This window comes from Vanacampus margaritifer, chromosome 7, assembly GCF_051991255.1.
Source record: "Vanacampus margaritifer isolate UIUO_Vmar chromosome 7, RoL_Vmar_1.0, whole genome shotgun sequence".
Lineage (NCBI taxonomy): Eukaryota > Metazoa > Chordata > Actinopteri > Syngnathiformes > Syngnathidae > Vanacampus > Vanacampus margaritifer.
Genome location: NC_135438.1, coordinates 8265789 through 8293342, shown reverse-complemented (window position 1 = coordinate 8293342; position 27554 = coordinate 8265789). Strand labels below are relative to the sequence as shown.

Below are 27554 nucleotides of genomic sequence, written 5' to 3'. Positions count from 1 at the left end.
AGAACTTTACATGCCTCATAACTCGTTCATGATTAAGAAAATGCAGTCCAAGACACAAATACATATACCGAAGAAACAATGTCAACAAAATTAATGTCTTAATAAAGTTCATGTTACTATACTGTTTAATATACGTGCATCTCAGTAAATAATAATTGAAAATCAAATCTTTATCTATTTTAGTAGTTCAAATAAAAAAATGAAACTCATTATGGGTTGATTCAAAACAGGCAAAAACTTTTCTGACAGCAAATTGGTTTCTCTGTTGTTGTTATCCTTTTAATTTCTTGGGAGGGTGAAGTTTGGGGGTTTTCGTTAGCGTTCGGCTATCGACATAAAAAAAAAGTTTCAGTCTGTGTGCAATGAATCTACAAATCTTGAGATTTATTTTTTGGAATTGAACTATTGAAATAAAATTTCCTCAATATTCTTATTTATTGATGAGATACACCTCTCCTCACTGCAGTCATTTACAACTGCATTACATCATACTGCCGAGATGATTCTAATATTTTGACCTGTTCATATTTGCTCAACATGACATCAGTCTGGATGAACATTCTTGCTAACTACAACTATAGAGAAGCACTAAATGTTAACTAGTAGAATTTCTATAGTGCTATTAATACATTACGAAGTTGACAACAGTTTTGCCTCACTAGCCAAAAGCGGAACTTGAAAAAAAAAAACTTACCATTGTCATTGCTTGTGTGCTGAATTGTTTACCAACCAGGAGAAACTGGAGATCAAGGATATCAAACAAATGCTGAAATGACTATCCATACCTGAAGAATTATTCTGATTACTTCCTGGTTATTTCCAACATAACGTCCAACATCGAAATCTATATTTACATCACTGTGATTTTCATCTTTCAAAACAGTTCAACTTTATACAATAGTTGGTTAGCTAAAGCCACTTGAGAGTAATAATACGAGGAGCATTGGAGGATGAAGTGCTCTTCTACACTCTTACAAATACGCACAATAATAAACATTGTTACAAAAAAACCCCGGTCATTTTCAGATGTGCCCTAACATGCACATGTCAAAAATGTGTTCTAAGTCAACTTAAATGGTATTTTGCATTTAATGGTAGATAAGAAGGGTCACGTGTTTTGCTGGAGATAATGCAAACTAAAAACCACAGGGGGGAAAAACATTAAAAGTTTATGAAAATTGGGTCTTATGAGTTCGATGAATGAAGGCGTGCCGGCAAATGAAAACTATGACGAGCCCCGACAAATGGACCAATAGCAGCTTCTCTCTCAACTTTCGAGGACCCGCGTGAAGTAACGCGGCTAGTGGTTGGCTGATTCACAATTTGTGTGATTTCAACCACGTTTCGTCTTCTTTCGAGAGTGACACACTCGACGGAGCTTCGTCTGTCACGGATCAACTGGTCAGTACAAACATTTACATTACATTTACTTACTCGACTTATTTTTTACTTCAGTTACGGTGTACATGACTCTGTTTTTAACCTGCTTTGCTCAAATACCCGTTGTACCGAAACTACTATGTTCCTCTTTTCGTGTCTTGTTTGTGCTGAAACATTCTTCCATTTATTTTTCTTTCTTTTGTTTTTAAATGAAATATGAAATGGTGTTTTGTTTGTAAACGACGGTTCCGCGGAGCGACCATCACGGCTCATAAACACCGCTTGGAATTTAAGGTAGTCGAACAAGTTTGGATGTCCATGCATGCAAGACGATTCCTTCCACCCACTTGGTTTGCTCGCTGTAAATTCCACAAGTTTTGCGTTTATAAAATGATGAGCAGTTGAATTCTTTGTCGGGCGAGTAGTTGTCAGGCAACCATACAAACGAGAGAAACTTGTTTGGGGTTGCTCATGCCAGTCAACAAATTTTCCCCTTTCAGATAAGATGACAAACAGATAGATAACAATAAAACAAAATGGGATATGTTGGCAGCTAGCTAGAGTGGTCAAATTCTGTCATGAGGGGTCTGGCAAATGGAGGACGTAAATTACCTTTATTACATAGCATCTAAGGAACACTGTTTAGTGTTTACATGTATGTAAAACATGCATGCAAAACAGTAGCACATGTGAAGTTATGACCGTTGTATTCACATGGAAACCATTTATTCATTGTGATGCTAATTCCTGGTTTGTGTTTCAAGAATGAAAATGATAAATAGCAGATAAAAATAAATAATATAAAATCTACACACACTAGCAATGGAGTCGAGGATGTTGAATGTGCAAAGTAAATGATACTAAAATTACTGTGCAAATGTAGTACTCATGTTTTGTGTGTTACTGCGATAGTATGTACAAGTAGCAATAACGTAGAGTGAATGTTGGGGTTATTGGGAATTCAATGCAATTCAATGTAAGTATGTGGTAAGAATCTGTCAGTCCTGATTGTTCGGGTCCTGATGCGCCTGCTAAAGGTCAGGTGGGTGGGGTGGGCGTTGTCATCTGTGATGGATATGCCATCCTGATATTTTTATCAACGGAGACGGTCTTACTCAACTGCTTTATAAAGTAAAAATGCATTTTTACAGCCAATGATATGCTAAGATACGTGGCTAGTCACTTGATTGAAGCTGATGCTAACACATTTAGCATCCTAAGTGACTGGTCATGGTGGGATGAGGTAGATGTTCTAAACATTTTTGGATAGAGGACGTGAGAAGCATATCTTTGTTAGTTTGTCACAAATGTCCGATTTGGATCATCAGACGTTACTTTCAACAGAAGTCAAAGAGAGGAACACTTTGTGGTGGCTTGTTTCCCCAGCGGTTATCAGTAAATGCCTGCTACCTGGTTTGACACGTTATAATCATACACAGAGAGTCGCTGTGTACACAGTAACAGAAGCGGTGGCACAGTGACGAAAAGAATTTAGCCTGGAGTCAGAAAAGTAAACAAAATTGAATTTAATGGAATCATGTGACAGTGTCTCTGTGGCGACTGCATGCAGAATAAGGAAGAACGTCATCCAGGTTGCCCCAAAGCAGTTTTACACCATTGGATCATTCTGTTGTGCTTTATTCACACTATTAGATATATTAGATAAAGTTAACGCACAACATAAGCTTGACTTTGTCGTCAGTCCATGTGTTTCAGTTCTTGTTTTGAATGCTGTTTTTGTCTGTTGGGAGTTTGCACACTGCACATGCGCTCATGTCTGTTTTGCGGTCATTTGTGGGTATTACAGTTATATATGGGCTTGGCTTATAAGCGCCATCATTGTTTTAAGTGGATTTGTGTGGACATGGACAATTCTGGATGACTTTTCTTGTGTGTTTGAAGGAGTGTCGGGGAGCAGTACGGAAACAAAAACGCACTAAAGATTTAAGTCTGAATCTTTGAGAATAAGTCTTTTAAACTTGGCAAAATAAGTATGTCATATCAAGTCATATTTTTGAAATGAAAGACATTTTTTTTTTGAAGAAGGAATTTTTGTTTTGAAACAAAAATGTTGTATGGGTGTCGGGTGTTGTTTTGCTTTTTGCAACAAGGCTCAGTCCGTATCCCTTGCCGAATTTTAAGGTAGTTGAGAAATTGTGTATAATCTTGAAACTAAAGCCCTATATTTTTCAGCTTTAAAGTCATATTTTTATCAAATAATATTTTTTGTTTTGAATAAAAATATTTTTCAGATTAAAGTGGTGTACAGTGGACCTCCGCTATTTGCAAGGGATACGGCGCAGGCAAATAGCAAAAATCAGCATAAAATTGACGCTCATTATAATGGACATTAAATTTAATTCTATCTATTTTTTTTTATTTCCCTGAAAAACAAGGTGTAAAAGCATTTGAAAAATAAGCATGGGTTTCCGTTAGGGGTGCACCGATCACAACTTTCTGGCCGATCCCCGATCTTTTAAAAAGTCTGACCTGCCAATCCCAGTTTTTTGCAGATACCGATTTTTTTCATTACAAACAACATATACCTTCAGTGTTCTAATCTTGTTTTATTGGAAAAAAATTAACAATATATATATTTTGTATATATATACAGAATTTTTATTAGTGTTTTTTGAAGGTTTGGGGGGGTTCGTAGTTGTATATTTTCTCGATAAGTCATATTTCAAATGTATTTTTTAAGGAAAAAAACATTGTTGCGGGGGAAAAAAATCATTATCTTTTGATGAAAGTTTTGTATTTTCCAGGAACAAAGTCATCATTAATTTTCTAAATAACTTTGAAATTAAAGAGCTGAAAATCCAAGAATAAATTTTGTAGGGTTATTTTTTTTATTTTTTTGCCTTTTCATTTTGGCCAAAACACTCGTTTTCGTTCTCTATCGAACGTGTGTCCGGGAATCCGTCAAGCAGTTTTGAGGAATTTTCCACTGTAATCTGACTAATAGTTGTCTCTGACCTTCACAGGTCATGTACACTGATGCTGTGTTGGTAGCAAATGGCGAGTGCACGCCCTTTGGCCCAGTTAACAAATCTCGCCCTCCCCGTTCCGCCAAGTGTCTTTCTCCTCTCTGACCATGTGACTGGAGGTGTACAGTTTCATGCAGGAGGTCAAGACCCGCAGCGTGAGCATACCGCCAATGCAAACTGTTGCGGTGAGGTTACAGTAAACCGCTGCCTCGCAACTGACGTGCAGCGATACCGCTTTTTTTCCCCCCCTTTCTTCTCCACGTTGCATATGACACATGCCATATGATATGATATTTGTAGTCAATTAGCAGCACGAGGATTCAACTAAAACTGGTTTTCACCACAATTGCTTTATACAAGACTGATGAGATGACTTGGTCTGAAGTCAGAAGAAAACGGTAGCAAACAAACAATAACTATTTACCATGGGTTTGGTATATTAAAAAAAGAAGAAGCTTGTAGGCCTACTTGTAATATCAAATATTGAGTTGGAAGTTAAAATAGCTTCCAGCTAGTTGGGGCCGCATAGAATACTATGTTGTGATTGACTGCTAGCTAAGGCAGAACAACCCGGATTCTGACTAAATAAATAAATAAAACATGATGAGTTTGATCCTGTTCGGTGTTTTCCAAATATAATGGCTTACTCAGCTAAGCTTTTGGTATGTGTTATGTTAAATAGTTTTTGTATTGTTTAGCTAACTATGCGTGTATTAGCGCCTGCTAACTCCTGTAGCAGGAGTGCCTTCTATTGACATTTCCTAGCTTACGTCGCAAGTCAAAATGGCCGTCTTACTCTGCGAAATGACAGCTTTCCGCTCCATTGAAAATTTGATTTGTGAGGATTATTTTGCTTTCAAAATGTCAATGCCAGCTTTGTATGCTAATCACAGGCAAAAGCCATACAATCCGCTCCGCTGTTTGTTTTTCACCATATATAAAGGAAGCATTTTGGATGGCGTTGCATTAGGGAAATATCAGAAAATGCCTGGATGTTCGGAATTGTCAATTAGCTCATAGAGCGCCTTAGTTACCCTTTAGTATTTCTTGCGCAGAACTGAGCTAAAACAGATGCTAATGGGTGACAAGCCACACAGTGTTTGTTGGTGGCTACTGCCAGGACAGAAAGACTCTTGAATGGGCTAGCCAACATAGCCTGGAATGGCGACAACTAAATCTACCAGATATTTAGATAAATTAGACTTGACAATAAATGGGACTGATTCTTGCTGGGAGGAAAAATGGGATTTAAATTTTTTTTTTAACCAAATTATTATTTTTTTTTGTCGGGGAATTTTGAACTTCATTATCTTGTTTTTTTACGTAGCCATGGGCAAAAATGGGCCAATTATTGCCTGTTTTTCCAAAGGGCTATTGTCAACCAATTAAATGGGTTGGGCCCTTGTGCGAAATAAGTTGTACAAACGACCTCTCTATGCCGCAAGCTGCTAGAAAAATGTATGGCATGCTGCAAGTGACTCAGTACCGAAGTTTGGATACCCCCCCGGCCTGTTTGGTCTATGTAATACGACTTGTCAAACTGACCCATTACAAGTGTGTGTTTTAATGTTGCAACTTCCTGTCTGCGTTTGAGTTGAACCCGTCTTCATGTTGCGTTGTTTCCAATGACCCTGCTGTCCCCTCTCCCCCACTTTCTGCTCTGGCTCGTGTGTGTGTGTGTGTGTGTGGGTGGGTGGGTAAGTGGGCTATGGGGTGACCTGCAAAGTGGCTCTGTCATTGGCTCGCCATCCTCCCAGGCCAAGTATGGAGAGTGGAGGTGTTAGCGGCTGGCAAATTACCTTTTGCCTCCAATAACTCGCAGCCAAGTATGACACTGATGACATGTGTTTGCAACTGTAGGTCAGGGTACAAAGACACACTGACCTTACATAATGAGATTAAAAAAATAATTCCACTTTTTTTTTTTCATAAATCCCCATTATCCTTGACAAAATTCCCAAATAAATGGATACAGTTCGCATTGATTCAAATGATCAGGATTGTTATCAGGCTCCTGTAGAGCTTGCTGATGAGCTGATCATTTCAATCAGGTGTGTTGGGGGAGGGAAACATTTTAAACATGCAAGGACTTGAGGACCGGAGTTTGCAGTGCAGTAGTAGACTGTATATATTGCGGTACATGCTTTGGTGTATATAGATTTCAATATACTGTGGACACTAGTAGGAAGTCGTTTTTAACACAAAATAGCTATGAATGCTGTTTCCATAAATTCTATTGCGCAAAACTGTAATTATAGAAAAATCAATCCCACAATGAAGAAAGATGAAGCTTCTCTTTGCTATCCGACAACCAAATGAGCATTTTGATGACAATAACCTACTTGGATAGGATGGTGACCTGAATACAGGGAAAAATATAAAAACCTTATCTACTGATTTTGCTACTCAACTTACTGTAACTTTAACATTTATTATCCAAATGTGAAATTGAAGAAAACACCTGTTTTTTAACACACATTTTTATCTGGGCTTGAGACTGCTGGGAATTGGTGCGCTGACCGAAAAATCGAACCTGCCCCGAATTCCTGAAAGGCAGCAGCATGTAGCCTAGTGCTAGCATAGCACCAGTGCTAGCATACAGGCATCATTAAAACAAATGTACAGAAATAAATTGTACAAATGCTATTTTGTTTGCCTGTCTATTGTGTTTCCAATTATTTATTCACATTAGGCTAGTAAACTCTAATAACTGCCAGCCTAGTTAAAAAAAAAATATGCGTCTTTGAATCCTTTAGCTGCCAATGGCAGCAAAAGATAAATACAGCACCTGAATCACATGTTAAGGAAAAAATATGGCCAAACAATCAATGGCTACCTATCCACCACATCTACCTTGATTTTGTAACCTGTTGGCATTTAATCAATACTAGCAACTCAATGACTTCATCATCTCAGCAAAGACAAGAACAAAAAGGCCATTAAAGATGCAGATGTACAAAAAGAGAATGACGTCCATCTTGTGCTGTGCTTTGGAAGGTTGGACGGCTGTGCCGTTTGTCGCGTGTGCCTGTTTCTGTTTGGGAGGGGCGCGAAGGGGCGGGTTTGTGCTATTCATAGTGTGAGAACCTCAGAGGTCTATTAGAAGTCACCCAGTCATTCCTCAAAGAAACTACGGCACTTTTGGAAGGAGTTGCTACCTCTCGTTCACCACACCTTGCAGACATGTAAGTATGCTGATTTGACGTTCAAGTGCATTTTAGCCACTGTAGCTGTGATCAGAGTCTTGCCATCGTGGTGTTTATTTTTGAATTGTCCTAAATATAATGTGGAATTTTGGCTTTGAGGTGAATAAAGGGACGTTATTTGCGAATTAATATATGCCTGAGGTTTGAGCTGAAGGGCTATCATAACAAAATTAAAAATAAAAATCACTTTCTCCAAGCATACCGGTCGCATTGGTTATGAAAGCAGTGTTTAATTGTAGAAGTAGGTGAGAAGTCAATTGTTTTGTTTACCTGTTTGCATCTGATGTGCAGTTGGATGTCTGGAACAAGGTTATGCAAGGGTACGGTACTCTTCAAAAGTTTGTGGTTATTTCAGATATGTTCTTATTCTGGAAAGAAAAGTGCAGATCAATTAAGATAACATACAATTTATTTTATTCATTATTGTTAATGTTAATTTTTTATTTTATTTTTTCTGTTAAAGAACTGAACGTTTACCAGTGCATGCAGATAGTTGGGCATTGTTTGAATTTGGACAATCCTTCATTTGATTCCAGTTCCTAATGACTCCCAATTCCGATTCTTCAAAAACATAGATAAAATAATAAAAGTTGCATGTTTAAATGAGGGAGTTACCAGAGTTTTTTTTATTTTATTTATTTTGTTATTACAATAACTTTTTTTTGACTGTTTATGAACGTTACCAAGAGTTTCTCAAAGAACCTCAAGAAAATTCAATACAATAGAATAACACAGCAGGTACTTAAAGCATGATACCGAACACCCATTGATGAGCTAAACTAGTGCTGTTTTTTTAAAGAAAGAAAGAAAAATATGACAAACACAAAAGGTGCATTTGAGTCGACGCAAGGAAAATGTATACTGTATCTAATTGAAGCAGTCGACTGTTTGTATAGTATGTACAGTATATGCTGCGTATGCTATAAGCTAAATATTGGCTTCCTTTTGCGTGACAGTCGGAATGATTCCGGAAGAACCAGAATGTTGATCCTGGTGTCACTTGCTTCTCAGTGCCCAACCTTACAAACCCCAAACCTGCGAACTGCATTCTGTAGCTCAGGGGTGGGCACACTCGGTCCTCGAGGGCCGGAGTCCTGCAGGTTTTGGATGTTTCCCTTCTCCAACACAGCTGATATATGATCAGCTCATCAGCAAGCTCTGCATAAACTTGATAACGATCCTGTTGATTGGAATCAGCTGCGTTGGAGCAGGGTAACATAACATCCAAAACCTGTAGAACTCCGGCCCTCGAGGACTGAGTTTGCCCACCACTGCTGTAGCAGTATGTAAAAATAATAATAATAATAATAATAATTAGCAGTTGTGTAACAGGAAAGAGGAATGAAGTGTTACTTAATTTCTGCATATTCATATTGGATCATCTTTACCTCAGGCTCATCTAATTTGCATCTGGGTTGAGGCATACGTATAAAGTCCAGTTCAAATTGTAATAGTTTGAAATCTTGTTACTGTTATAATCATACAGTAAAATTGGTATTTTGTTTGAGCAAATCACTTTTTTATACATTTTGTGCAAGTGCCCGAGTTACAATTTGAACTCAAAACAAGGCAAAAGGTGAGCCTTGCTCAAGAGCAAATACTGTGACGGTAACCCAACCATACCACACATTTACATGATCTCCTCATCTTCTAACTGCAGTGCACAACAGCCATGGCTCAGGAGGTCCTGAGACAGCTGCGGCTTCCAGAGCTGGACGACCTGCGCCAGTACATACGTGGACTTCCCACCAACACGCTGTTGGGCATGGGCGCCGTCGCCGCCTTCACCACCTACTGGCTCTCCACCCGGCCACGAGCCCTCAAGCCCCCGTGCGACCTCACCATGCAGTCTGTTGACATGAAAGTATGTAGTCTCTTTTCCCAGCACGTGGGCAACTTCAAAAGCACAAATCCAGAAGTAGTCAGGTCCGGGCCGGGAAACGGCTAAAAAGTAGCCTGAAATTGGGAATATTCCCTCAACTAAGATCGTTAAGGCTGGGGGGAAAAAGTTGACCAAGTCGTATAAGTTGACTTCAATAAAATAAGGTTGACTAAAATTTTCCGCCTGGACCATGTTTGGTACATCCATGTTTTATACACGGAATCCAGTAGTGCAATGGTGACTCTGATCTAAACTTTATTTCTTCTGTTAGTGCAGCATGTAGTGGCCAAATAGAGGATGTTATTTGTCTGCTTAAAAACGTTCACTGACTTCATACTTAGTTAGTGGGTTTTTATTAAAAACAATACAGCACATTGAGCCTTTGTTATGGATTTCCTAAAGAGCACTTGGGCTTATTCCCAAATATAACCTTGCCGCTCGGTTTTAGGCGTTCCTCACTTAACCAGTAGAGGGCAGTCATGCTCTAAACGTGCCCAGAAGAAGACAGGAACAGAAAGTTATTGACCTCAAGTAGCTAACAGCTAGCTCTACCCTTGGTTACACATGGAATAATGTTGAAGCATCGCCTGTAAGTGACTTTTAACAAACTATTACTGTACATGTGTAATGTAGATATAATTATGTATGTGTGAACGAAATGGTAGTTAGTTTGTTTACCTTAAGTGGCAATCGCTAGCGCGCTAATGCTAATCGCGATTGCTAACCGTTTGGCATAGGCTAAAACTTTTTTTACTCATGGAATAATGGTGAAGCATCGTCTGTAAGTGGCTTTTGAGACACTATTACATATTTTATGTAGATATAATGATGTACGTATGAGCTAAATGGTAGTTGGTGTTGGCTTACGTAAGTGGTAAGAGCTAACGCGCAAATGCTAATCGCGATTGCTAAACGTTTGTTGGTGTTTAATAACGCATATGTGTAGAAGATAATAAATTATAAGTACTATCCACTCAATTCAACTTGAGTCCAACCTTAGTGGATTAACAAACAAAAAAATGGGGGGGGGGGGGGGGTTGTTATTCAATACTTACTAAATATTTGATTTAATAATCCATATGATAACTGATTTTTTAAAAGATTAGATAGTGACAGCACTAAAAACAGTGCTACCATGACGAAATCTTACCCAGCTGACTTTGAGCGAGACTCACCAGAAACAAAGAAAGGACCCAAATCACGAAATCAAATTTGATTCATCCACATGAGTGTTTGACAACAGTTCTGGGTTTTCTCTCTGTCAGGATGAAAAAAACGCAAGGAGGTCAGCACTCAACAACAGCGATGAACACATGAGTTACTACCACAGCGATGCAAAGACGATGTATGAAGGGTTTCTACGAGGGCTCAGAGTGTCAAGTGAGTTGCTTTATTAGCTAAACGCATTGTTCGCCGTCGTGCCCATACGTAAAGATAAACGCTACTTTCTCTCCTAGATAACGGACCATGTTTAGGAGCAAGAAAACCAAACCAGCCTTACGAGTGGCTGTCTTACAGAGAGGTGAAGTTCTCCGCAATTTGAATGGAATCGTCTGAAAACGTCACAAGCAACACTAATAACAGAAGTTTGCTTTTTGCGTGGCACAGGTTGCAGACCGGGCGGAGAACGTGGGCTCCGCCTTCCTTCACAAGGGCCACTCACAGTCGGGAGACAAGTTCATTGGGATCTTTGCTCAGAACAGACCAGAGGTAACATGAGTCCATATTGTTTTCCTTCATAGTCTGTCATTTTTAAACAACTGCTCGTGCTGTCTGTCTTTTTAGTGGTCCATTTCCGAGCTGGCTTGTTACACGTACTCCCTCGTAGCCGTCCCGCTGTACGACACGCTCGGCGCACAGGCCATCGGATTCATCTTGGATAAAGGTGCGTTCAATATCACTCTGATGCCATCAGTGCGACTTCGGAGAATGACGATGATTTATTTGTCACGTGTTCTCCAGCCACCATGAGCACGGTGATCTGTGACGTGCCCGAAAAAGCCCGGATGATTCTGGACTGTTTCAAGGAGAAAGAGCGAACGGTGAAGACCATCGTGGTGATGGAGCCGGTCGATAGTGAGCTGGTGGCCCGCGCACGAACGTGCGGAGTCGATATTGTCAGCCTGAAGGAGTTTGAGGTTTGAATATTTGACTACTACCAGTAGATTTTTTTGTTGTTGTGCCGAACAACTTCACAATGTCATTTGAGCTTGTTTACAATTTGAATTGGATTTTTTTTTTTAAAGTCATGACTTATTTTAAACATTTAGGCATTTATGTTATAAATTCTATCAAAGGCAGCAGGACTTATTTTGTTTCTATCTTCAATCGATAGAAGCTTCTTCAGTTCTAGATTTCTAGATGAGTTGTCAAATGTATGTCTCGGTTGGGAATGTGGGTGGTCACGTGGGAATCATTTATTCAATCAGCCAAGTCAATTCATTCAATTTGGTCCATTTTGTCATTGTACATTTTCACTGATTTGCAGGACTTGGGAAAAGCCAACTACCAGGACCCCATGGTGAGTAGAAGCACATGGATTGGTATGACTCATTAAAAAAAAATCACTTAAATTGCAAAGTAATTATTGGTAATCTTTATAGTAGATTTTTTTTAGTCCAGGTTTTTATCTTGTGTAACAATTACAGCCACCAAAACCTGAGGACATTGCGCTTGTCTGCTTCACATCTGGAACTACAGGTAAATACGGAACACTATTGCATCTTTAACTTTTTGAATCCTCTTATATATAGATACAGATATAGATATAGATATAGATATATATCTATTCTTTGTATTTTCAGGAAACCCAAAGGGTGCAATTCTCACCCATGGAAATATCATCTCAAACACTTCAGCATTTCTTAAAATAACCGAGGTAAACAAGTTGTTTCATTGATGTGTGGAAAAAAATGGTACCTGGTCACGTCCACCTGTCTCCTTCACCATCGAAGTAAACAATGTTGGACCAAGAATTGATCCCTGGGGAACTCCGCATATTGCTTTCATTCATTCTGATTTGATTTGACATCGCTTTAACTGCATATATGTTTTGTTTGTAAATGATAACGTATCCTCTAATTCCATATTGTTCCAATTTCCTTCTCAGTATGTTATGATTAATTGTATCCATCTGCAGCACCCCCCCCCCCCCACCCCCCCTCTTCCCTTCCCCATCCCCTTTTATCTTCACTCTTCTTCTGTGTGGCATCAGGGCAAAGTGCAGGCCACTCCCAAAGATGTGCACATCTCTTTCCTCCCTTTGGCCCATATGTTAGAGCGAGTGGTGCAGGTACGCCGCGCCCCGTCACTAATCACGACGCGCATGTGTTTTTGTGTGTCCTTCACAGGTGCACTGCATGCTGAGCCGCCGTGATGTTCTCATATCCTATCTCCCCTTAGCTCATATGTTTGAGAGATGTGTTCAGGTAACGCCCACTGGTGGTTCACTCGGACGTATTTGATCACCAAAACAAATGCCCGTTATGTCAGTCTGCTTTCTTGTCTCTTGTACAAGTTAGTGTGGTTGTTGTTTCACACTAAAATTGGTGGTTTGGATTCTTACGCTTCTGACGATGTACGCCGGAACTTCTACCAGCACAAAAATCTTTACAATTGTCCCTTACTACTTTTTCTTACACTTCATCCAAGCCCATTTAATGAGCAGCTGCCGGGCGGAACATGAATGACTTTGCCACTTACTCCGTCAGGGTGTCATCCTCATGCAAGGCGCTCGTATCGGATTCTTCCAAGGCGACATTCGGCTCTTGATGGACGACCTGAAAGAACTGCGGCCGACGTTCTTCCCTGTGGTGCCGCGTCTCCTCAATCGGATGTTTGATAAGGTCAGTCCACATTTAGGGGTTTCTTGTGGGATTTTTTTTTGACTGGATACTTGCAGTAGAAGCTCTTACGTAAAACTGTGTTACTTTCCGCAGATATTTAGCCAAGCCAACACGCCACTAAAAAGATGGATGCTTGATTTGGCTTTCCGGAGGAAGCAGTCGGAGCTGAATAGTGGCGTGATCAGGAGGGACAGTATATGGGATAAGATCATTTTCAGAAAAGTTCAGGTAAATGGCCAAATACTGTACATCAATTTCCAGAAACGTGTGAAAAGATTACAGCAGATGACATTCAAAAGTTACATACAGTATTTCCTGTTTCGTTCTTCTTTCGAATATACACCCTGTGTTGCTCTCTAGTGGTCGACATTGGAATTACACCCAATATAAACAAAAGACTAAAATAGTAGGGCTGGCGATCAATTCAAATTTCCTCAATCGATTTCGAGTCACAAGAGTTCAGTTCGATTAGATATTGATTTTTACTGATTTGATCCACATCAGTTCAATCAATGTTGATCAATTATGGAACATCAATTCTTAAAAAACAAGGGAATGAGTAAAAATGCCACAAACAAATGTTTTATTAGATCTTGCAGACGCCGTAACTGGTTAAATGGTTTAGTTTATTAATGAAAGTATCATATAATAATCACTTAAGTGTTACACAAACATTGACATCAGCAAGGATGAGATGAAAATATTTCCATAATTCTAATTCAATCATTGTAAATAAAGATTCTGAATGGTCTTAAAGTTCAATAAGTCCGGTCTTTCATAAATGTAAGAAAATACTTTAGAATTCAGGTGAACAATACATTTCAAGAAAAGAGTAAGATACAAAAAAAAAGGGCCTTTTAAATTCTATTTTCTTATGAAATTTATGGGGTGGGGGGGGGGGGGGGAGATAGTAAAACATTGATTCATGGTTTTATGAATCGATATCAGGCTCATAAAGGAAAATCGAGTCGATGGATTATTCGATTTTTTTAAATAATTTTTTTGCCCAGCCATATAAAATAGTGATATCTTTACAATAAATTTCGAGCCAAACTACAAAGAAATGCCCCATTTTCTGCATGTCGCAAGTGAGGTGTCAACATGGCCTCAAGTGTTTCCCCCATTTCCTTCCTCCGGCAGGCGAGCCTGGGCGGGCGCGTGCGGCTGATGCTGACAGGAGCTGCTCCCGTGTCGCCCACCGTTCTCACGTTCCTGCGAGTCGCGCTGGGGTGTCATGTGAGCCGCGCAACGACAGCGCCACTTTTTTTTTTTTTTTTGCATTATTGTCATTGACATTCTATGCACTTGACTTTTCTTTAGTTTTACGAAGGCTACGGGCAGACGGAATGCACAGCAGGATGCTCCATGTCAATGCCTGGCGACTGGGCAGCTGGTAACAATACCTCTTTTACAAATCCCCATCCAGGGAACAGGATGGGTTCGAGAAGCAAAGTCATTGAAGAGTGTTTTGTGTATTACTTCCAGGTCACGTGGGACCTCCTCTGCCTTGCAACGCCATCAAACTGGTGGATGTGGAAGACATGAACTATTCTGCAGCCAACAACGAAGGAGAGGTTCGGAGTTAGACGTCCGCTTTGTTCAACTTGCAAAACACTTTCTCTTGAGTTGTTGAATCCAATTGAGAGAAGGTCTTAACCCTGATCCGTTGTCAGGTTTGTGTCAAAGGACCAAATGTCTTCCTGGGCTACCTGGGAGACCCCGAGAAAACGGCGGAGGCCATCGACAGAAACGGATGGCTGCACACGGGCGACATTGGCAAATGGCTTCCAGTAAGCGCAGGATTTTTTTTAAAATTTGATTAGAATGATGACGACAAATGTTTCCTTTCATCTCATCTTTGGCAGAACGGCACCCTGAAGATCATCGACAGGAAGAAGCACATCTTCAAGCTGGCGCAAGGAGAATACATCGCCCCGGAGAAAATCGAAAACATTTACATCCGCAGCGACCCGGTGGCGCAGATATTCGTGCACGGCGACAGTTTGCAGGCGAGTGCTTCGTCGTTCTTCCGCAACGAACCAAAACGCGATTTCTTCGTTGACTTGATCGTGCTGTACTTGGAAAGGCGTGCTTGGTGGCCATCGTGGTGCCTGATCCGGACTTTTTACCCATTTGGATCAAGAAACGAGGCCTTGGGGGCTCCTATTGGGAATTGTGCGAGAGCAATGTGAGTTTATTTTGTCGACAGAATACCCAAAACGCCCCACCTCATTTTGTATGCACGCTAACGTGCGCTGTGAATGCTGGCAGGATGTTAAGAACGCCATTTTGGAGGACGTCCAAAAGCTGGGCAAAGAAGCTGGACTCAAGTCTTTTGAACAGGTGATGTTTGCCATTTTTTAATTTGTTGATTGTTTTTGGTTTAATGGATCACGGTGTCCAAATTAGAAAATGACAGAAAACCTTATTTCAGTTGCTTGATTAAAAAAATTAACTCATACAAATTTTAAACACATAAGGAACAAAATGTTTGAGCAAAGCTCATTTTTACATTCAAAATCCTCGCGTTTATTATGTAATGTTAATAAATCATGAACTATTAAATCTACAATGCATCCAGAAAGTAGTCACAGTGTTTCATTTTTTTCATGTTTTATTTTTATTTCAAAATTGAATAAATTATTTCCTCTCAAAAGTCAATGCACAACATCCTATAATGGCATCATGAAAGATTATTATTTTTTGGCTAGTAAAAAAAAGCTTAGAAATCAGTGTTGTGTAAAATTGTGAAGGGAAAAATGAAGTTATTCTATTTTTAAATAAGGCTGTATCGTAAAATGTGGAAAAAGTGAAGCACTGAATACTTTGCGGATGCATATGACTTTCGCTTACATTTTCCACAAAGTGCAACACACTCTTCAAAATTTCAATATGTAAATTAGATTCAGTGCAACTTAAGAAAAAACACCAAAAAATAAATAAATAATGAACTGCATACTTTACCCCTCTGTATTAAAATTGAAGAATGATCAAAATCATCCTCTATTATCAATATTAACTATGTGATCTTTTTTTTTTTTTTTTTGTCTCAGGTGCGAGACATTGCATTACATCCGGAGATGTTCTCCGTGCAGAACGGCCTGCTGACACCAACGCTCAAGGCCAAGAGGGCGGAGCTTCGGCGTCACTTTAGAGTGCAGATAGATCAACTTTATGCCGGCATTAAGAACTAAGTGGATGTAACTGGAATAGTTGCACTTGAATGGGAACATTGCCAGTGACAATCCGGACAGATTTTTTTATTATTTTTCCCGGTGTTCAGTTTGAAAAGCGTACCATCGTTCTTCGTAACACTAAGCTTTTCTCAACATGGCACCAAATCAAGTGGGTGATTTTATTTATCTTAGTGTAAAAGGTTTTAATGGGCAACTTTAATGTCAAATTGAGGTCTCGTTTTGTCATGTAAGTGGATATTTAAAGAAGTCATTTCAGGTGAAAACCATTTGAATCGTGCCTTATAATATAACAAAGAATTGTATTATTGAATATTGTTTGAATGTATTCGCATTCCCACGCAAGTGGGGTTTGGTTTTTGTGAGCGCTTCACTTCAGAATAGCGACGCTTTTAATCCTGCCTTTGTCACATTGCTCATTTTAAAGGCGACTTGTGATATTTGGAATTGAGACTTCAAACCATATTGTGTTTGTATAAAAATGTATAAAATACTTTTTGTTCTTGTTGCAGTTTTGTGCTTGACTTAAGAGTTCAATAAAGCGCATCAGTAACTTCTTTTAGACTCTTCGTCTTCTACTGCGAATGCAAATCTTGCTCACAGCCGAGCAGCAGCTCATCTGAGATTTCGTTGCTGGTCAGCTCAAAGTTGTCGAGGCAGTCCGAGAATTCCCGGTCGTCCTCTGCGCCGCCTTCCCACGCGTTCGCGGATTCCTGATCCCGAGCCGCCTGCTTCGGTGTGTGGCTGGGTTCGATGTTGCCCGCCTCGTCCATTATGTAGGCCTGGTCCTCATCGTCCTGTCAGGGGGGCACAGGACAAAAAAGGAACGTCCAAAATGCTGGTAAATAAGTTGTTGCTTTGAGATACAAGTTTAATTCATAACGTGACAATGCTTGTAACTCAACTCAAGTTTCCCCATTGAAATGAAGGGAACATCCCCCCTTTTTTTTTTTTTTTAATGAAAACAAGGCCGTTTCAATATTGTACTTTGCATCAAGTAGTAATATAAATAATTATATGGGAAGTCAAGTGAAATATTTTCTTTACAATAATATGTTCTGTATGCCCCCAACTAGTCTAGACAGCTAAGATGCAAAATCCACCCATAATCCATCTCGGGTTGGCTATTTCGTCGTCAGCTGACTACAAATATGTCATTTTGTAATTCAGTTGACTTTTAATTAACAATGAATGGCTATTGGAATTTGTCTTGCCGATGCCAAAATGGAGCATTTACTCACCAGCATCATGATGTAACTGATGCAAATCTCCTGTGGCAGTGGATAACCTGTGACGTAAATACAATGTTATTGTACTAAAAATGTATACGGATTCTAAATAATATTACTATTGTGATAGCGGGATAATAATGTCTTGCATTCCAACCTACTTGAGGATCTGAAGTTCCTGCATTCGGGATCGTGACACTTCTGGTACCACACTTCCTCTTTGAGATCCACCACAATCCTGCGCACCAAAAAAAAAAAAAAGACTCAAATCAAAATGGCGGCTCACAGGCAGACGATTAGCAGGGGATGATACCGACTTAACGCACATGATGTTGTTGCTTTTGTGAAAGCGGCCCACGTTGTCACACCAGCGGTAATTGGCGATGTCGTAGACCAGCAGCTGTTCGGCGGCAAAGTAGTTCCACCGTCTGATACCTGTGAAGAAATTAGGAAAAAAATAGACCACAGTAGAGGTGCATCTTAAAGAGATAGTTTCAGTTGTTCAATTAAAAAAAAATGAAACTCAGGGATTTATTAAACACATTAACAAATAATATTTTTATAAGGTCAAATTCTATGTTTAAATTAAATATTTGCGATATTCAAATTTCTTGAGATGGTGAAAAAAACTTTTTATTGCCTTATAAACTAAAATCGAAAGTATCAACACAATAAAATCTATATTTTACTTTGGGTAGAATGAATGTACGAGTTTCACTTTTTGAATTAAACATCTGAAATTGTCAGAGGACTCCTCATGATATGTAGGCTCCCTCTAGTGGCAGGTGCAAGAATCATTGCCTGAGTATAGTTCAGTTTTACTTATACGTTGCATTTAATCTTGAAGAACTGCTTGTTTTTAAACTTTGAATCTAGATTAGGTTATTTTAATTGAATCATTATTTAAGTAGTACATTTCCCTATATTCAAGCACAATGTTAATGTTCAAACTGCAACTTTACTGCAATAATATTAGATATACTTTTTAAAAACACACGTGTTTCGTCTTTATCTACGGTGACCCTGAAGTGCAAAAACAAAAAACTGACATGACTGCAAATCAAAAAACACAAACCAAATTTTAAAAACACAAAAAAACAACACAGCAAATCAAAAATCACACAAATGAAAATGTAAACACAAATCAGAAAAGAAAAAAGAAAAAAAAAGGTAATCGCAACACAAAAAACGGAAAACAACAAAAAGTAATTGCAATTACAAATCAAAAAACACAAACATAAAACGAAAAACAAAAAAGTAATGGCAAACAAATAAAATCACAAACAAAAAACAATATAAAAAATAAAAATGTAATGTAAACAAATAAAAAAACACAAACACAAAAACGGGAACAAAACAACAAAAAGGCTACTGCAAACACAAAACGAACGTTTCATTTGTGTTTGTAATTTTTGATTTGTAATTGCAATTACTTTTTGTTGTTTTGTCCCGTTTTTTTGTGTTTTTTATTTGTTTGCGATGACCTTTTTGCAGTTTTTTTGTTTTGTTTTCTGATTTGTGTTTGTGATGACCTTTCCATTTGTGTGATTTTTTGATTTGCTGTGGTGTTTTGTTTTTGTGTTTTTTGATTTGAATTCGTGTCAGTTTTTTTGTTTTTGCGTTTTGCACTTCAGGGCCACCGTATCTATCCAACGTAGAGCGTTACATTTTACTGTCACGCAAGTGTAAAAAGCAGCAAGTGTGCAAAATGAGATCGCCATGCATGAAAAAAAAAATAGTAAAGTATCATCAAGATCAAAATGGTGATTTATCTATACTAGCTCAACACTTACTTCCTTGTATGGCATCCCTCCGAACCACTGTTAAAACAAAGTCGTCCACTTCTCTGTGAGGAGACGCCAGGCAGCCCGAGAGCGAGCCTGGCAAAACAAAAATGCACCATTTTGAGTCAATGAAAGAAAAAAAATTGCAACGAAATTTGTGACTCACCCGGATCGGATGGTAAACCCTGCTGGTTTTGAACAACCCTGGCGGTCCTACACGCCTGAGCATCTGTGACGTCCCACGTTCGAATCCTCTGGCCTGTGAAGCTGATCGGATCCGGCAATAAGAATGGCCGTCGAGTTGCTTTACAGTCAAACGGATTTCCAACATACCTCACGTTGCACACTAGAGATGCTAAGAACACACTTTCGTCTGCAGAAACACCCTTGGTGGGTTTGGAGATGAATTTGTTGTCATCCGCTAAACAGAAGGCAATGTTCTTCCCCACCTTGGATGACTTGTAAAGCCGGAAATTTCTGTTCTTGGTGTACACGCCTGTTGGGTATCAATGAAAGAAAGTCACATCGTCAACTTAGGAGTTGCTCGGTTGATTTAAAAAAATAAAATGATGTTATGTTATGACAAGTGCGTAGTGGACTTCATAATAAGAAGCAATTCTTCAAAAAATCAGTTTGTTGCCACTCCAAGTTGAGATTTATCTTAAAAAGTAAACATAATCCAAAAGAGAAATAAAAGTGTAGTTAACCTAGCCACATAATTTTGTCTGATGGACGTCTGCTAGCTTAACTCATTCACTGCCATTGACGGCTATAAACGTCAAAAATTCATTTGAACCATTTCTATTAGTTTAACATTTTTTCCCCACTTTTGTTAACAAGAATATGAAAACCTAGAATGTTATTGTACATTTAGAACAGATATGAAATTTGTGATTAATCGTGAGTGAAGTCATGTGATTAATTACGATAAAAAAAATGTAATCGCCTGACACTCCTAGTTTTTAATAATCTTTTCTTAAAAATTGATTATTAAAAAAATAACAACAAAATAATTACAATTATTTAAAAAGAAAAAAAACGATTATTAAAAATTAGGGGCGCTTAAAATAATTTTTTTTAATCATAATTAATCACATGACTTTACTAGTTAACTCACGATAATCACAAATTACATATCTGTTCTAAACGTACAAAAAAAAAATAATCGCCTGTTGCTCCTAATTTTTTATAGTCTTTTTGTTTGTTTTTAATGAATTTATGGCAGTGAATTCTAACAAATGATGCAAAATACCTTAGACGGCCTAACGAAAGTAGCATCTAATTCACTGTGTTATTAGCAACAATGATGATTAACATGACGGAAGCTGAGCAGCTGTGACTGTCTTCTTCGTGTATAATATACGTATGCATGCGTTACACTGCCTCTGGAGGCCAAGGCGTGTACACCACAAGGGGCCGCACAATGAATGCATGTGTCTATACGCATATACGTGACAAAGAAAGACAGATATATGGTGTGTCTTACCGAGATCAACAAACAGAGCATGGTGGCCATCCTTGTTTTTCACACGAAGGAAGCTGAGATCGGTCTCTTCAGTTTTCTGTCTTTTGGTCGGTGTACTTTCGCTTGTCAGCTCAGTGTGCGTTCTGTTGCGATAAATGACACCGTGGTGACCGCATACATGCACTGACATTATGACTTTACTCCGGAAGAGAACTATGTCGTAAAGCAAACTGAAATACAAACCCTTCGCCATTGCATCCATCCAGGACGGGTTGAAGAATGGAATGAACGAAGGCACCTAAAAGCAACGGTCACATGATTTCATGTTCACAAGCCGTGACGAGAGCCCGCGTACGGCGGCAAAACGCACCGACGTGAAGGTTGTCTTTGAAAGCCGCATTTTGGAGATTGAAGATGAGATGACGACTGAATTTGTCGTCTGTGCTGGAGTCGAGATTGAGGATGTTTGCTGCGCGGCATTCCACTCCATAAACCTCCTTCAGCTTTTGGCAAACATACTGTCAACAAAAGAAAAGAAAAAGACAAGGTCTGAAGCTAAATGAAGAAATCCGCCCAATAGATATATTTATGGAAGAAACAATGACGCAACATAACTACACTAATATAATTACAAAATAAATACATGTATGAACAGAAATAGCCAACCTGGATCAGCAAGGCCACCATCTTTTTCCCATCGGCCTCAGTGTTTGAGGGCTTGTGGAACTCTAAGTCAAAGTACAGTTTGCAAACAGCGCCCTCTGGTATCACCTCGTAGCAGTGCATCAAGGACCGCGTGTAGGTCCTACGGGTGAAATATAAACAAAATCGAGCATTCAAATGCCCTAAAACTCATATAATTTATACCAAATAAAACGTATGTTTTGCTTTTTCACAACACAGGGGTCGCGGTGATGGAAAAGAGGAAAAATAAATATGATGATCAACTTATTGTGACAAAACAGTAGCGTAGCTGTACACTGTCTGTCTTGACTGCTCAACACAAAATTATTATTTATAACAACCACATGCCTTTGCCTTACAAAGTCTGTTTAGCTTAATGCTAACAAAAATGCTAAACACTATCGAAGGTGTCAAATTGTAAATGGACTGCTTTTTATGTGAAACTCTTTCTAGTTGTTCCCCTGTTGCTGTATTATACTGCCCCCTGGTGGCCAAAGGCCTGCACACCAGAAGGAGCAAAATTTAAGGAATTTTTTTGGGGGGCAAAACTGGTTTAAATCTTTACATTCTATTTAATTGTGTCATTACTGTACAGTTTTATAAAATACAATAACTTTTATTGAAATATAATTTTTGGAGGGGTACATTTTCTGTGTTTATTGAATTGAAATAATAACCCTATTTTTATTTAATTTTTTTAACTACTGAAATGAACAAACCTTTCCACCATGTTCATATTTATTGAAAAGCATGTGTACATCTTTACCTGTAGTAGTGCCACAGTTCACTGTAACTGGTCGCCAGAAAAATCCTTTGACCCTGGAGAGCCTTCTCTTTTTCCAATGCAAATACATGGACAGGCTGAGAAACAAATAAACAATATGAACGTTAGACAAAACCTCCTGTTTATAGTGGCTAAGACCAACAGGCTTATTGTATAAGGTACCTCCTTGCAACTCTGAGCGAAGCCGATAGCCGCGCTTTGACGATTGAAGAGTTTCCAGACAGAGGAAGGCTGACACGGCCAAAGTCGAGGCTTGTAGCGCGGGATCACGGGATTGTGATGGAAGGTACCGGCCAGCTGTTCCACCTTCTTTAGACGCTCGCTCCACTTCTTCATCCTCGCTGGCGTATTTGTCCAACTCTATGCGTGCTGCAGTCCCATCTAAAGAAGCAAGTCTGGGTGGGGACAATTTAGTGAAACTTCTTCAACCTGCAATCAGAAATCAGTGGTTCTTCCAATAATACATATATACATAAAACATTGCACAACTTAAAACCAATACGGGTTAAGACTAAAAACTACATTTAAAATTATGTACAAAAATTTTAACAAAAGCAAATATGTACAGTACATTCATTTTTTTAAGTTGTGTTTAAAAAAATAGATTCTGCACTGCATCATGCTAGTGTGTGTTTTCTGGATTTTTGAGGTAACTTACTTTCACAAATAACAAACAGACTGTTAATACATCTTCGAGCATGACGTTATACCCGAATGTAAAATTTAATTCTTAGCAATAATAATGCTATGGCGACCTCACATACAAAAAAAGGCGTCTGTAAATAACACGTGACGGCCAACAGCAGCCGCCGTCTTTTAGATTTGAGATTTGGCAAACAATCTTCCTGACTTTAACTCACCATTAATTTCGGTCCACTTGACAATCTTATAGTTCAAAAAGTGATATTAAGAACTGCACGTGTCGAAAAACTCTGCTAGATCTTAGTCGTTGTGACATGAATTTTGGAAAGTGAAAAGAAAAAAATAATGCACCACCAAAGAAATGTCAACAAACGCCGACCATTTTTGTTTTAGATTTGGCGCGCCTGTAAGAGGAAATACGTCAGCTTTTAGACGGGAAAAGTCTTAGCAAATAAAAGCATTACCTACAAAATAAGAGAGTGCTTCAATTTATGACATTCCTCAAATAAAACAAGGTGTGCATTTTGTTGACATAAAATCAAGCAATTTAGTTAGCTTTTTTACACGAGACCTGAAATGTAGACAATATCTATTAAGAGGGAGGTAATACATTTATTTACTTGGTTATAAAAAAACTATTAGTACATATTAAAAACGACAAAAATATATTTTATTAACACATTCATTTAAAATGTAAATACTACAATGATGTATAATACAAAAATAGACAAGAAATATTTTCAATTTAGTTCGTTTAAATTTAGTTGAAATGAGGTAGATGCCACGGACTTTCGACTTCCGGGTTTCACACTTCAGCGTCGTTTCCGACTACTCATGGCCGTGTTCCAACACTTGCACCCCACCCCTGCTGGAAATAATATTTAAAAAAACAGTATATAATATAATAATATAATAAAATAACACAATTGGACATGTATAAGATAATGTATAAGTTAATGCTAAACAACAAATAGTATTTGGTTGAAAATACAATGAGGTAATGAAGTAGGACACCTCAGTTAATGGAACTAGTCACTACAATGTAAATCTAATGTATATATAGATTTTTTTTTTTAATATCTCTAATTGGATAATATTATACATTATTGCCAGTATTAGCAATGATTTAATGTAACTGTGTATATTTTCAAATAATTGAATCATCATGATTCTATTAACATGCTCATAATTAACCTATAACCTATAGAGGCCAAAAGAATAATGGACTGTTGGATCGATGGGTTGTTCAGTCCAGCCGTGAACCCGCTCCTCCCACACACAATGAAAAGTTGGGCGTCAAAGTGCACAAAATATGAAACTCAGCAGGCCTGTACTGTGCTGTGGTAGCGACAAAGAAAGGAAGTGAGCAGAAGGTCAGGAGAAGAAAACTCGCAAAACGAGGAATCGTGCCGTAACTTGTCAGGCTTCATCTCAAGGGAAACGCTGACAAAATAGCAATCAACAACAATCCCATCAGGTGAGTGCAAAGAGTTCCAGTTTGTTTATTTTTGCGATGATTGCTAATGCTTTATGGACAGTAGGTGCAATTTAATGAAATGTACATTAAGTCAAAGGTATATCTGGAAAGGCAAGACAGAAATATGGAAATAGTATTTTCAAATCTGCAGCAAATTTTCAACTACAGCGCAGGTTGCCATTGTTTGCATAAGCCAGTAGCTGCAGCAATAGAGACATAACTGCTCCAAATGGCATGTTATTTCCTTCCACAGGAAAGGAAAAAGGAGTTGCCTCGGGTGATAATTTTTTTTCACTTCCCAAACTGTTTTTGTAAAGAAGCCCCCCCCCCAACTCACACACACACACACACACACACACACACTCACACACACCACCACCACCACCTCTTCTAGGCTAATTTGTCTCTACATGGACTTGATTTTGTGATTTTGTACCTTTGTGTTATCATCGAGGTGAGCTTCTTTGAACATTTCTACCCATCCCTGAGGTAAATGGGTGTGATGCTAAACTGGCCTGATAAGAGTCGCCTGAGCTCACTTTGAAAGAATTTGAACGAAATGCCAAGTCTTGCGGATGATCACATTTTCCAAAAATACTCTTGTCTTCTTTTGTGCAGATACTAAAAAGAAGAGAAAATGAGAAACGTGAAGAAAGAATTGCTGGTGGTCTTTATGGTGCTCTACTGCACGGTAAGTTGCAAAAGAGGACATTCCTTCATTTTTATTTTGACAAAGTGTACAAAATAATCACTCATTCTCACCTCATGCAAGTTAAGCAGATCATTAAAAATAAGTAGCGTTATTCAATTTACAACAGAAAATACGTTGTGCTAGTAAACGAAAATGCAGTGAAATGTGTACTGTATATTGAAAGCATACTAATATCAGTTTCCTGGTTTAATCATTCTGTTAGTAGTATTAAACTTAATATGCTATAATTCATTATGTTATACAAATATGCTACCAAAATCGGAAAGGTGAGTGTACAAATTCATTGAAAAGCTCAAGTTAACATTTCATTACCATTATTTGTAATATTGTAATTTCCCCCCCATGAATGTCTTTGTAAATTGAAAACGCAATTTTATTTTCATTAAAAAACAAAAAAACAAACTTGTTTTTGGTAATATGACAACTTTATTCTATGACACTTACTTGTAAAACAGCATTACAGCTCCCCCCGCCCTAGTAATAATACATACTTTTATTATCAAACCATTAGTTTAATACAAGTAACATTTTTTGTTCCCACAACGCTTTGTTTTTATAAGAGATATTTTTAAATCTTGTAAAACAGGCTTTTCCCCCCGCTACGATCAACATCAACCAAATTACATTGCCTTAAAAACGGTCTGCTATCTTAACGCTAGCATATAATGGAAAATTCCATTGACATGCTAACAGTTAGCATTTCACAACCCTTTAAGTAACGGTATACAGAATGTATACAGATACTTACAGGAATTTTTATACAGTATTATTAATCATCTATGAAAAATTACCATTTTACAATAAGTTACTGAAAAGTAGTAGAAGAAGAAGTCTATTCTGCTTAAGACTGTATTATACAGTAGTGCCCCCTGGTGGTCAAGACGGGCACACCAGAGGGAGCAGCACAATGAACAAAATATACGTTCTTATTTTCACTTTCCCTGCCAGGTGAGTGCCATTAAACGACTGGACATGGCCCCGAACGCCGTGGACAACTTGTATGAGAACTGTCGCAAAGACACCATGGAGAAATTAATCCGCTCCGATGTGCTACAACAAGAGCTGAACCAAGACGTCGGCTTCCATGCAGCATGGAGCGACAAATGTTCAACGCTGCTCCCGGGAGGCGCGAAGGAACACACCGCCGCTCTCTTGGCCTTCGCTAACGGCAACCAGGCGTTTAAGAAAGCCTTCAACGACGCGGTGGAGACCATGGGCTTCAACACCAGCACCTACGAGGACCACTTCCACTACAAGTCCCTTCACTTCCTGCTCATGGACGCCATGAACCTGGTAAAGCCGAAGACGTGTCAGAATGTTTACCGAGTGTCCGAAACGGATTACCGAGTGGATAAGGACGCCCGGGTGAGATTCGGACGATTCACCACGGTCCAGTCGGACGTGTCAATGAAGGAGGACGTGGAGGGCGGAGTCTACTTCAACATCACCACGTGCTTCTTTGTCAACCTGGAGGGCTTCTGCGGCCTCACCGAGGACATCGCCATCTTGTCCCCCACTGAGGAGTTCATGGTGGAGGACGTCAGGCCAGGAGGCAATGGCGACTACACCGAGATCATTCTCAAACACTCCAAACTGAAGGCTACTCATGACTGTTACACATCACGGTAAGGCCACGGGAACATTGACATTTTTCAGAGAAAATTGTTAAGCGTACTATGTTTGTATGTAGTACACTGCCTCCTGGTGGCAGATGTGTGCATACCAGAATGATCAAAACAATGAATTGAAGCGTGAAATAATGATGTATAAACTTTTTAACTACGTGCAATCTGTTTTTGTAAAGTACAATACTATCTTTTGTGTTTACAGGGCCTCAGCAGTCAGCGCCCCCCAGTGGTTGGTGATGTTGCTTGCATCCCTTTTCCTATTTGAGATACTCCGCCATTAGTATTTTAGGAATGCAATGTGGCGTGTGACAAATGTCACAAGCTCATAAATAGTTGAATCACTGTTTGCATTTGAGAACGAATATGTTTTCTTTTTCTAAAATGTATGATTGATCTTAAGAAGTAAATATATATAAATATAACATAAATGTAACTGACATGCGTGAAAAATAAAGTTGCTGATCACTAACAGTGTGATGTTTTAGAGGATTTCATGTGGGATAAACTTTTTTTTTTTTTATCAATTTTGTGGTTGTGATTTAATATGCAATTTTTTTTTAAGGTCCTTGACCTCTTCTAATTTTTTTTAATGAGTACAAGAAATAAAAAATGTTGTGCTACAATAAACAATATTGGAATTATTATATATAAATAT

At 38.7% G+C, this 27554-nt stretch overlaps 3 protein-coding genes across 10 annotated transcripts; 2 read left to right on the top strand and 1 right to left on the bottom strand.

The window, feature by feature from the left end:
• Positions 1–1296: 1296 nt before the first annotated feature.
• On the top strand, positions 1297–17051 carry acsl1a (acyl-CoA synthetase long chain family member 1a). Of its 4 annotated transcripts, none has more exons than XM_077570800.1 (21): positions 1297–1401; positions 9234–9437; positions 10721–10835; positions 10913–10977; positions 11064–11165; positions 11241–11340; positions 11418–11593; positions 11944–11976; positions 12104–12155; positions 12260–12333; positions 12806–12883; positions 13166–13300; positions 13394–13528; positions 14441–14536; positions 14621–14693; positions 14786–14874; positions 14974–15090; positions 15166–15309; positions 15387–15488; positions 15572–15643; positions 16354–17051. In XM_077570800.1, the coding sequence occupies exons 2-21, from the start codon at positions 9246–9248 to the stop codon at positions 16492–16494; spliced, it is 2091 nt and encodes a 696-aa protein (XP_077426926.1). In that variant the 5' UTR covers positions 1297–1401; positions 9234–9245; the 3' UTR covers positions 16495–17051. The 4 variants fall into 4 exon arrangements, with proteins under 4 accessions (XP_077426926.1, XP_077426928.1, XP_077426927.1 ...); XM_077570802.1 differs by lacking the exon at positions 12806–12883 and adding an exon at positions 12670–12747; XM_077570801.1 differs by lacking the exon at positions 1297–1401 and adding an exon at positions 7461–7552.
• Positions 17002–23481, bottom strand: primpol (primase and polymerase (DNA-directed)). 3 transcript variants are annotated; one of them, XM_077570805.1, is made up of 14 exons: positions 23301–23481; positions 22603–22869; positions 22423–22517; positions 21639–21777; positions 21343–21490; positions 21216–21270; positions 20994–21115; positions 19841–20003; positions 19674–19774; positions 19517–19603; positions 18041–18158; positions 17885–17961; positions 17736–17782; positions 17002–17291 (listed from the first exon to the last, which is right to left on the bottom strand). In XM_077570805.1, the coding sequence occupies exons 2-14, from the start codon at positions 22774–22776 to the stop codon at positions 17070–17072; spliced, it is 1548 nt and encodes a 515-aa protein (XP_077426931.1). In that variant the 5' UTR covers positions 22777–22869; positions 23301–23481; the 3' UTR covers positions 17002–17069. The 3 variants fall into 3 exon arrangements, with proteins under 3 accessions (XP_077426931.1, XP_077426933.1, XP_077426932.1); XM_077570807.1 differs by having other exon boundaries at positions 18050–18158; XM_077570806.1 differs by having other exon boundaries at positions 22603–22835.
• Positions 23482–24407: 926 nt separating this feature from the next.
• On the top strand, positions 24408–27368 carry LOC144055662 (T-cell ecto-ADP-ribosyltransferase 2). Of its 3 annotated transcripts, none has more exons than XM_077571840.1 (4): positions 24408–24559; positions 25178–25250; positions 26220–26896; positions 27102–27368. In XM_077571840.1, the coding sequence occupies exons 2-4, from the start codon at positions 25197–25199 to the stop codon at positions 27178–27180; spliced, it is 810 nt and encodes a 269-aa protein (XP_077427966.1). In that variant the 5' UTR covers positions 24408–24559; positions 25178–25196; the 3' UTR covers positions 27181–27368. The 3 variants fall into 3 exon arrangements, with proteins under 3 accessions (XP_077427966.1, XP_077427968.1, XP_077427969.1); XM_077571842.1 differs by lacking the exon at positions 24408–24559 and adding an exon at positions 24894–25013; XM_077571843.1 differs by lacking the exon at positions 24408–24559 and adding an exon at positions 24924–25048.
• Positions 27369–27554: the final 186 nt, after the last annotated feature.